Source organism: Clarias gariepinus, chromosome 21 (assembly GCF_024256425.1).
Source record: "Clarias gariepinus isolate MV-2021 ecotype Netherlands chromosome 21, CGAR_prim_01v2, whole genome shotgun sequence".
Taxonomy (NCBI): domain Eukaryota; kingdom Metazoa; phylum Chordata; class Actinopteri; order Siluriformes; family Clariidae; genus Clarias; species Clarias gariepinus.
In genome coordinates, this window is record NC_071120.1 from 24886300 (window position 1) to 24898666 (window position 12367).

A 12367-nucleotide genomic window follows, 5' to 3' on the forward strand; every position below is an offset into this window, starting at 1 on the left:
ATGGATTGGCACTCTTTTCAGGGTGTACCATGCCTTGTGCCCTGAGTCTCCTGGGATAGGCTTCAGGGCCCCCGCGACCCTGTATACAGGATAAAGCGATGAGAGAGTGCAGAATATAATATTGTAAATACTACACAATAGTCTGATAATGTTTTATACAAAAGTATGCTTTAAATAGTAGAATTTATTTACATACACATTTTGTTTAAATATAAAATCAAAATTTTTTTCAATACAAAAATATGCTTAAAATAGTATACTTTTTTATGAATTTCATTTTTGACATATGTTTTATTTAAAATTTTTTACATTCATTTTTTATTAAAACACTTAAACAATTTTACATAATATAAAATTTAAATGAAAAGTACATAAAGAAATATTCAATTAAAAAAAGAAATATATATCTTATTTAGAAGCTTAACAAAGAAATATCAGTAGTAACAATAGGTAACATTTTATCAGCATGTTGATATGATATGAGCTAATCACCACGTGCACAAAAACATGTTTATCAACACTGAACCAATAAAGTTAATGTTAGGGAACAACTTTGCTGCATTCCTCTTTTTACCCTCCTGGACATGCTAATCAATTCGTGCACTCCTTTTCCATTGCTTTGTGATTCTGTTAGTAGCGTCTGGCCTTTATAGAGTCTTTGTCTATGTCCCAGATTGTTCTTCATGGTCATGCAGGAACGGAAAGGTCATATGATATCAGTGTGTAGGATTACAGCACAAAGCTGACTGGTATGTGGGGAACCTCACATGGGTAGGGACGGAAGAAGCCAAGAACATTCAAGGAGACCCATGCAACAAAGTCATTAAACATCTTACACACACATACACATCTGTTTATATAAAAGAAGAACACTGGACAAAAGAAACACCTGCTATGTTTGGGTGTATCTTAAGGATTATGAAGCTGCTGAAGTCAAAAATGGCCTGAAAAAGTTCCTTTCACTTTTTTTTTGTTCCCTCACTGCACTTACAGTAAGTCACACCATACGTGATAGGACTGCAGCTCCGATAAATCAAATACTGTTTTTAATTTGTTAATTGAAAAACTGAGCTAAAGCATGTTATTAAATAAAAAATAACTGTTCCAGTACAGAAAAGTGCAGAGCATAAAGCAGTGGTCAACCCACCAAACATGTTTTTTAACCATATCAAACTTTGCCTGGTTGCAAAGTTTATGAATGCACCAAACCAAAAAATTCAAGATTCTCTTATATAGAATTAATATTTTGTTATATATTATAATTGCTATAGAAACAATAACGATAATCTGACCAATCACATTAGAGAACTTATCAGCGCCGTGGTATAATTATTATTATTATGTAATAACATGAATATAAAGCCTATTTTTAGGCACATTTTACTTATTTACTTATTTTTATTTTGTAATGGATTGTTTTCCTGATCAAACCTGAACTGACATAACACACGTATTTATTCTAAATATTAAATCTAATATTAAATCTGTTGTCCTATTAGCTAAAAAGTCTATATTTTAAGACAATGTCATTCTTATTAAAATATTCTTATTATTTTAAACCTATAGGGTTAAAGTCCATCTGCTTCCACTGCTCCAGCATCGACTAACAAAAGGCTACTTAATAATAATAATAATGATAATAATACATTTTTTTAAAAAAAGTTTTGTTTACTAGAGGTACTGTATCACCTGAGTGTATTTCTGGTAATTCTAAGTCATGTGAAGGTCATGATGTGTCATCGCTTGCTCAATTGTAACTAAAAAAAAAGAAAAAAAGTAAAAAGATTGACCTTTCTTTTCTGTTGTCATGACGTAACACCCGTGTCCACATTTTTGTTGATATAAGGTTGCGTCATGATAGTGGCACATCAGCGTCTGACGTCTGTATAGACCAAAACAACCTTGTTTATTCCAAGTATTATATAAATTTATCTTTTTATTCTGAATTATTACATATTCTGTAGTTTTGTAAATAAAGTTCCATTGTTGCCCCCATGCTGCAAAATAATAATTAAAATGAGTTTCGGATGATTCCACAGCAATATGTGTTTGTAATAATGGTGGGCTTGTTTTATTTATCCTTTTACGTCTGAATATAAAATTTTAAAGTGTTGCAAAATATTTAAGACCAATACTGCACTTAACGCCCTCAGCATTGTTTTTTTTTTTTGCTATTATGTATTTTAATGAGCAGAGCCAGTACTCTCTAAGCAAGTACTATTCCTAAATGTCTCATGACTCCGCCGTCCACAGATAATGGACCTGAGTAAGAAGCTGCTAGGTCAGGCGGCGTTCGAGAAGCTGATGAAAATGACATTCTACGGGCAGTTTGTGGCCGGAGAGAATCATCAGACCATCAAACCCCTGATTAGGAAAAACAGGGCCTTCGGAGTCGGAGCCGTTCTGGACTACAGCGTGGAGGAGGACCTCACGAAGGAAGAGGCCGAGACCAAGGAAATGGAGTAAGTGTTTAATTCATTTAGTCACGTTAATCTTTATATGGGGAAAGTTTTCAGTGTTCAGAATCGAGGTTTGCACGAGGTTAAAATTGATTTTCTAAACTCCCTTACACATCAAGTTGTGTTTGTTGTACCTCGGAAAAAGTACAGCGGGGGCTTGCGATGACGCCACGTTTGACTTCTGTGCATGTGAGATAAAGAGTGGGAAGAAGAACATGGGTGCGTCTCTGTTTGTTTGAGGCTGCTAGTTGTGATGAGTGATTGATCAGTGTCCCGCTCAAACAGGGAAGTGTTTTAGATTTAAACAAGCAAATATTTTGAAGGTTGTTTGATCTACAACGCATTCTTAAAGTCGCAGTGGTGGCGCTGGGTTTCCAGTGTTCACGATAGTAATCAAATGTAGAACATGTATAAAACTATTCACTGTTCCCAAACATAACTTAAAAAATATTTAAATATATAATATTATTACAGAACAATATTTACATGACTGTAAATAAAGCAACATATTACATAGCGAAAAAATAACATAAAAACACTCGCTTACTCATCATCTATACCGCTTAATCCTGTGTACAGGGTAGGGTTGGGTTTCGTTTTTTTTTTTTTTCGATACCGGTGACAGAATCCATGTAACATTTAGTATTTTACAAATCGTTTGACCATTTGTTAAGATTTGCATTTTGCGATTAACATTACATTAGCCTACGACTAACCTGCGGAAAGGCTGCTGTCGTCATCATAATCGGTGGACTCCTTTTTGCTACGGTTGGTATGACTGGAGCTGGGGTTCATTCACACCGATAGTGCCAGCTGTTGTCCACAAGCTGTTTCATTAGATTTGACGTGTTTCCCCCTTTACAAGTAACTCCTGTAAAACATTTTCTGCACGTCGCAGGGTCGGAATCCTTTCTTGTGAAATATAGCCACACTTTCGACTGTTTAGTTTTAGGCATTTTAATGAAAGTTGTTTAATTTAGCAAGCTAAGATAGCGGTAGACCTCCTGCCGCCGTCAGAGTGAGTGTAACGTTAGTTGCTGCATTCACGCGCATATTGGATGGTCTCATTTCCTGATGATTTGTGCTTTTAATTTTTTTATCTAATCTAATAAACTTTTAATTTACAAAAATAAAATGGACAGTAGCATTACTGCAACAATGTTTTGGATTTGTATTATCAAAGCTTTTCCCGAAGTTCTCAAGATTTTTCTAATTAAGGAAATAATTTATTTTTCCGATCATTTCTGACACCCCATAAATGCAGTATTTAAATTTTACTAGCGATCATGTGTGTTAATAAATCTGATGCTTATTACAACTGCGTCATTCATTCGACAGTTCAGGCATTTAAGTGGCACCGAAATTTGCGTTCTGTTTCGGTTATATATAACCCTAGTACAGGGTCGCGTGGAGGTCCTGGAGCCTATTTCAGGAAACTTGGGAACGCCAATTAGCCTAATTAGTCTGCCTGTCTTTGGACATCATGTGACGAAACCAGAGTACCCAGAGGAAATCCACCAAGCACGGGGAGAACATGCAAACTCCATGCACTCAGAGACGGGAATCAAACCCGGACCCTGGTGCTAACACTAAGCCACTGTGCTGCCTTTATAATAAAAAAAACACAAAAAACAAATTATATTTAATAATTGTAATTATAATTAATCGTTGTAAATAATCTAGGCTCATGGGTTGTGCATGAATATATAGAAAGGAGCAAGTGTGACCAAGTTGCCAGACAAATGCCTATTCTCCAGTACACTCAATAAAACCGCTGGACACATCTGGATCTAAGATTACTAATTATTTTCAAGCAAAGTTGTGGGGTTTTCACACCGAATACTGACTGTGTTTGTTGTATTAATCTTTAGTGACCTCCATAGAAAATGTTTTTGAGTGTTCGTAAGACATTTGAACTTTACTGTAAGTAAAACAGCTGGTAGGTTTTACTGAGCGTGCTGGAGAATGTGAGTTCTGGTGACTTTTTCACACTCGCTCCGTTCTTTTAATGCAAAACCCAGATGTGGGCACATGAACACTTTTTGTAATCTTTAATTAAATATTCTATTGTATATTTATAATATGTCATTAAGATTAGTATTATTAAAAAGGTTTTTTCTTTAAAAATACACAAAAAGAATGATGAAGTGGTACTGGGACAGAGGGGTTTTTTTTGTTTCTTTTTTTTTGGGTACAAACAAAACGCCACTGAAAACCAGCATTCTGGTTTCAGTTCTTTTTTTTTCTTTTTTTTGGGTACAAATAAAACACAACTGAAAGCAGAGAGTGCGAAGGCTATCACATGCTCCTTGTAGACACGTGACACCAGCTGACAACACTTTTTCAAATTGCTTCCTATGCACCGTTAGTCGGTATTATCTGTATGTGTGTGTATGTGTGTGTGTGTGTGTTTGTGTATTCACAGACGCTCATGTGTCACCATGATTGATGTGAGAATGCAAGTTTGATGTCCCTCCCCCTCAAAGCATGGCCTGTGTGCTCCCTAGACTCCCAACACTCCCAGCCTCACATGGCTGTAGCTTGAGCTGGGCAATTAATCAAAAATATGTACGGCAACCGTTATCCAGAGCTACAATTGGCGCAATCAGGCCCAGATCACTTTTTTTTTTGTTCTGTTATTACCTTAATACTTTTTATTTTGTTTTTTTCCCTACTGTGTGTGTTCATGTAGTGCCCCTTTAAAAACATGCATACTACACACGTACTGTATGTAGTCACATGACTCCACCACATGACAGTTTGTGACATGAGAGCAACATGCAGCTTTAGAAAAAAATATCCCAGCTTTAATTATTGAGCATATTTACATCACAGACCACGTCAGTCAACCATAAGGGCAAAAAAAACCAAAACAAATAAAAACAAAATAATCATCTCTTAATCATAATCGATGTAAAATCCAATTAATAGTGATATTGATTGAAGGTGATGTCATCCAGCACAAGCAGAATTGGAATCTGCGAATCTCTGGATTATTGCGGGACGCTTTTCTGTTCTTCCACTCGAGAGCTCATGCGCAGATGGTCGTGTCCAATCAAGCTAAAAAACGTCCGATTCCAGTCACTGGCTGATTGATTCGTGCAGCTTTGGTTTGAAGGATAAGCTGAATAAGTGTAAATATTACAAAAACAGCTTGGTTTATATGTTGTTTACTGTTATATGATTGTGTGTATTAAAAAAAATCCTTTCTTCAGATGAACCTGTTTTATTTGTCACATACACAGTCATACTCAGTACGATATGCAGTAAATACGACCGCTCGTGACCTTAAAATTAAGATTATCAATAAGAAATAAATTTTGGAATAGAATAGGAATAAAATATAAAAAATATAGAAAAACTAAATATGAAATATAAAATAATTTATATGAAAAAAACTTAGCTGTACAAAATATAGACAATATGTACAAATATGGAAACTGTATAGACGTTGAGTGAGTGAGTTGTAATTAGTGTCATATTTTTATATTTAATAAGCATGATGGATTGTGGTTACGGACTGTCACTAATCCTCGCTCAGGTCCGTCTCACTCAAGAACAAGAACTTAGGCCTGAATCTCCACATGTTCATTTTCACACCACACTTTTAAGTCAGCTCTGGATTTTGGCCGTAGTGAGTCAGTGTGTCTGAGAATGCACTACAGTCATGGGACAACAGAACCGCACCTTGGAAATTTCTCCAAACAGACCTTTTTGCATCAATTATATAAAGAGTTTGTCAAGAGACTGCTTTTGATGTTGGCCAAGAGTTAAAAAAGTACAAAAAAATCCCGAAACCTAGCCCTTTTTTTTTATTTTTACTTTAAACTAATATGTAGAACACAGTGACACGTAAAAGAAACAAACAGCAAATAAGCGTCATCGGTGTCCAAGCACACTGCAGTGCAGTTCCAGCTTTCACAATCGTGCTATGGTAGTAAATTATACTTTTTAAACAAAGTTCAAAGGGTGTGAATTTAAATCAATCAATTTCAATAGAGGCTGGGAGTTTCGTTTAAAATCGTAATCTACTTAAATTGTAATCTGCTTACGCGCTTACAGTATGTGCAAACAAACGGAGACGAGCACAGTAGGACATGGCAGATTTGGGCTAAACACACACATGCTTGTCTTCTACATGTGATTTGTCGGAACACTTCAGAAAACACACACCCGCTACGACTAGACCTTCATTCCGCTAACAAGTTATTACTTGATTTGACAAGGCAAAGTATATACAAAGGAATTAATAAACAGACGAGTGTCATACACTCCAGTGTTACTTGTTGCCGTAACCATAATTATAAAAGTACTATTGATTTTGGCAACACTCTCAAAAAGTGTAGAGAAGCAACATTCGTGACACTCTAGGGTGTCCTGTGGGTCCGCTTCATTTTCTGCTGTTCAGTTGTGTCTTGTTGCTCATGTTGATGATTAGTTCTCCAGAATAAAATGTACAGTACAATACCAGTCAGACGTTTGTACACAAGGTTTTGTTGATTTATTTTCTACATTCTAGAACAGTGCTTTTTTTTTTTTCAAAACTCTGAAATGAAACATATTGCATTAAGTAATTAAGTAATAACAACAACAGTTGGTTGTCATTTGAAGACACAAAAGGCCAGCTGTTCTGGAACAGTTCTTGCAAAACCCATCAAGCTCCTTAATGAAACGGTTTCTCATGAAGACCTTCCCAGGAAAGCAAGACCAAAACTTACCTCTGCTGCAGAGGAGATCATTTAGTTTAGTTACCAGCCTCAGAAATCACCAACTAACAAACAGCACCTCAGATTAGAGCCGTTATGAAGCTTTACAAAGCAGAAGTAGCAGATACATCTCAATATCATCTAGATTATTGTGTATTTTGAACGGCTTTAGCATTGTATTAATAAAAATTAGGAAAGGCCATGGAGTTAGAAGGCGCATCCAAACTTTTGACAGGTATTGTCTCTTTCACAGTGTTAGTCTTGGAATACGGCCATGTTATCACGCAAGAAGACCTCCATAGATGTGATAACCTGGTCATTCAGTACATTCAGGTCGTCAGCCGACTTCATTTTATTGCCACATAACAAGTCTAGACCTGAGCAACTCCAGTCTCCAGAGGCTTGTACAGTGGACACTTCTTATCCTGACGAACCCATCATTTTGGATTAGGATCAGTCCGGACTCATTAGACCACATGACCCTTTCCCCATAGCTCCAAAGTCCAATCATTACGCTCTCAATCAAGCTGAAGCCTTTTTTTTCTGATAAGTTTTACTAACAAATGGTTTTCTTATGGACGCAAAGCTGTTTATCCCAAATCCTGTGAGTTCTCATCACATTGTGTACAGTGTTGGGTGTATGTTAGAGTGCTCGGATTATGTTTTTGATGTAACGAGTAATCTAACACGTTAGGTTCGCCGTTTAAGTACTCAGGTATTTAGTTATATTTTTAAAAATGTAATCCCTTATTCAGACAGCAGTGAGAAGATTCAGCACTATCCTTCCAAGTTCTTAAACCCTGCTGCAGGACATCAACATGACATGATCAATATTCTCATCGTTATATTAAATAACGAACCAAGAAATAAAAACACAGCTTTTGGTGTTAGTTTAAGGCATTCTGCATAAGGCCGAGAAGGTTTATTATTATTATTCTAATTCAGCACAAGGTTAAGGACCGAACAAAATACAAGTTTTCACTGCGTCCAGGTGCTACACATAATACTCAGCAGTGTACAAAATTATGCAGCAGACAGGCATTAAGTACAATATGCAAAAACTTGGTGTTTGTGGTGCTGAGAGACTCGTTCTGATGTGACATGTGGAGGTGGAGATGAAGAGAACCTGTTTAGCAGTCTCATAGCTTGTGGGTAGAAGCTATTCACGAGTCTTTAGGATTTGGCACGAATGCCGGCCATTTTTTTCCCCCGAGGGGAGCAAGGTGAGCGGTTTGTGTGACAGATGAGCCGAGTCTGCTCGGAAGCTCCAGGCCTTTCGTAGTACACCGTTCCGTGTAGATGATATTAATTTCAGGCAGGCTGGTTCCTGTGACTCCGCGGGCATTCTTCACCACACTGTGGAGTGTTTGTTTTGTTTTTCTTTCTCATCCGATACAGTTTAGTTACTGTGTAATGCTGTGGGTCAGGGCAGAGTTAATGATAGTCCTGTAGAAGCTGGTACTGTAGAGTAAAGATGGATGATCGCCGCTTCTACTGCTTGAGGAACTGCAGGAATGCAGAGTCCATGTGTAAGGTCTTTGGTCATGCTTACGCATAAGAGCCTGTAACTGGACACCTGTTTCAACGGGTTTTCATTAATGTATATAGGTTAGTGTGTGGTTTGTGTTCACCACAATCGCATTTGTGTAAATCGTATTACAGCTGTGAATCATAGGTAGCCTGTCGATTTGATTCAATTTCCAGGCATTGAGATTTTCTATTCGATTCACTTCAATAGCTCTCTGATTTATTTCAAGTCAAACGTTTAAAGGTTTAATTTTAATGCATAGAAAAATATAACAAAAAATACTTTATTAGCATTGAAATGCTGTGTAACTCCTGTTGTTAGTTGTTAAAATGTCACATCTCATACAAAGCGATCTTGCAATGCCAATTTTCTGCTCAATACTCCAGTCCAGGAGATGGCAGTGTTGCACCGAATGGTCATGTATTTCAAAAGAAGAAGACACTATACTCTCTCAAAACACGAGTATTTGTGAAAAATGGTTTTATGTCTGCCATGTTTAAGGAATAGATCAATTTTTGACTATTTAGTTTGAACATTTGAAACATAACATAAAATATTCAAATCGTTAGGTGTCAATCAATTCTGAATTGAGAACTGACCCAACTATAATTAGTGCATCGAATTAATTATTTGCTAATCGCACAGCGATTGTATTTTCCTTGAAATACCATCATGCTATAACACTTCTTCTGTACACCCTTTACTTAAATATAGTATAAAAGTACTCAGTCACATGTCCATCATGTTCCCTCACAACTTCTTAAATCTTTGATTGAGAGAAATTGAGTTTAGTTCCTGTAGCAGGCAGCAGCACACAAACAAAGCACAGCACAGTCACGAAAGTCTTGAAACTCCCTCATTTCTTCATATTTATTAAACAACCTCAGCAGCAACCTCATCTCCCCTCTCATCTGGTCCAACCAGCACCACCAGTCACCGTCATCATCTGCACAGGTTTCTCACCAGTTCATGCCTTAAGTTAGATGTTTGTTTTTATTAATGCTTGAATGATTCATAGCCACTGTGTGGCTTAAACAAACAACGAAAAAACATTTCTCTGAAACTTATTCTCGGGTACAGGGACTGGACTAAAAATGAGAGACAAAAAGGTGTCAAAAAAAAGAGAAGCCTGGAGAACTGTTCCTCAGAGCGACGTTAAAAATACAATAAAGTCTGACACTTTGGAAGCAAAATATGACGACATGAGATGTGGCTCGAGATGTCCACACAGCACCGTACGACGCTGTATAATTCACTGACGTCCTACGGGTTGTCCATACTACACTGGCGCTCACGGCTCAGAAGCAATGGAAGCAGGGTGTGAAAATTGCATCTGAGAATCCAGGTGCAGTTTGTTGTTCGAGTGTTAAACGCTGCCTCAAAAAAGCGCACCAAGCTCCTCCAAGTGGTCTAACGCTTCACTGTATGGTAATTCCCAGCATATGTGAGGGGGGGGGAGTTGGGGGAGGGTGCGGCGGAGATAAAAGCGCTTAAGGAAGCAGACAGCAGTTATACGCCATTATGACGATTCCTCCAAAAGTTTTTGAGTGCACCCAAACAGCATTACACTCCAATATGGCTGGAAGTGCAGACGGGTAATCTGCAGACGGGGACGAGTTGGTGCTCGGGGTGTGTTTCGGCGGATTTGAGGCGGTTGGACAAGCTGTAACAGTATCCTCAGAACAAAAACAGTCAGGCTCAGAGATGAGGACTCACAGCTGGAGAGCTGGAGGAGTAAATGAAGAACTGACGCCTGATTGGTCAGACTAGTCAAGGCCCAGCGTGTGTGATTGGTTGCAACACGCTCTCTTTACACTCACACACAGTCTTTCCTCAGAAGTTCTGTCACATGGTGTGCTCGAGGGAGCCTCTGCGTGATCTGGGAGGCATATCTGGTTTCATTTAGGAGAATTTTCTGTTTTTCTTTTTTCTCCCAGACTTTAAGTCTAAATGCAGCTTGGAAGTTTTAAAAAGGGGTTTTATTAACCGTATTATATGGTGGTGCAAAGGATCCTTATTTCTTTAATTTTGGTTTCATTTTCTTTTGGGCAAATCAGCTCAATCCAGAACTTTACTTCTTTTCTTTAATAGACAACAAAAATAACATAGGTTTATCAATAGGTTCGGTTATAGGATCACTCGATTTGGGGCTAAATATGAAATACCCTAATATTGGATGCATATGGTCTAGAATTAAACAATATCACCTAAGAGGAAGTGTGTTCTGCTGGAATATGATATCCCAGCACAACATACTCCCTCTCGTACAAATGAGGGCTCAACCATGCTGATATTCAGCACAACAGCATGACTGCGGGTCCGATATTGCTTTTATACAACGGTTCCACAAACACCATTTATTATCAACAGATTTTGATTTGTTCGTTTCTTTAATCAGTTATTTTGCTCCACCAACACATATCCGTCCGCGACTGGTGGAGCTGGCGACTGACTGGTGATCAACAGAGGTGAAAAATTGTTTTAAATTCTTACCAGTACTACAGTATGTAGCCAAAAGGTGAAGAGAATAAACCATGGAGGTGGTGAACAGTTCTGTAAATCTCAAAAGTTTGTTAAGTTCCTGGTTCCAGGATTGAAACCCAAAATCTGTTAAATGGATAACTTGTGCGCTATGTAGGGTGCACAGTCACTTACTCGTTCAACACCCCAAGTAGTGCACTGGATCAGGGGTTGGAAAGGAGTTTGTGATTCAGCCTTGTGTTGGAATCTAGTAAGCTTTGTAGCTAGTACTAAGTAAAAGAACACGGATGGTTCTGATCCGATTCGGAACGAGACAAAAGTTATTTAAGATGACATAATGTTATCAGATGTGCATTCTTGTGCTCTGTGACTGGTTTTGAATGTGGGTTTTGGCCGGCCGCTGCTCTCTCCTCAGTACTGCGGACCGTATAGACCTACGCTGCGACCCACAGTTATTGTAATTAATGATTATAGAATACGTGAGATCTGAGTGATTCATATTCTTAAACGTCCCAATGATGTTAGTGTCCATTATCACCACTTTTGAAACACCTCTCGTTTACCCAGTCCATTCTTTTTTTTTCCTTTTCCCGTTTTTGTATCAGCTGGAGTTTAAACCAGATTTCCCTCCTAATGTGACCTCATATAAGAAGTCGCTCAAGCAGTAACTCATTTAAGTGGAGATAATTGAAACGGTACATTTGGAAAAGGAATGAAACAGAGGTTTGAACACACACACACACTTTAGGCAAACTGTAGGAGAACTGTAGGAGTTAAATTGTTAAAAATACAGTACCATATGGGACCTTTAACTCAATTTCCAGGCATTCGAGTTATGTGGATCCCTAATAAAGTTATAAATAAATGAATAAATACCCAATAAAAAACTGGTGATAATGCTCTAGAGGAATTTTAAGAGTGTGTTCGTATCATTTCTCTCTACTTTTCGTTTTATTTGTGCTCTGTGTATTTCCAAAAAGACCCTGAAGAATTATATTACTTTAATTTATAACAAAAAGCAAAAAAAGGAATTGACAGTTATAACATTAAAAGCATCACTGAACACATCGTCATTAAGCTCTGGTATCTGGAGTATTGCTGTTCCTGATGTAGAAGCCTTTAAGAAGAATTTGCAGATGCAAAATTCCTATTTGACTAAAGAAAGACATTTTCCTACCAATCCTGTATCCAAC

The 12367-nt window shown here is 37.6% G+C and overlaps 1 protein-coding gene across 1 annotated transcript in view; it reads left to right on the plus strand.

Moving 5' to 3' along the window:
• prodhb (proline dehydrogenase (oxidase) 1b) overlaps positions 1–12367 on the plus strand; it is a 37702-nt gene that overhangs the window by 1561 nt on the left and 23774 nt on the right. Inside the window, exon 2 of the mRNA XM_053481623.1 lies at positions 2254–2462. Within this exon, the coding sequence (XP_053337598.1) occupies positions 2254–2462 (209 nt within the window). The remainder of the gene's footprint in view (positions 1–2253; positions 2463–12367) is intronic.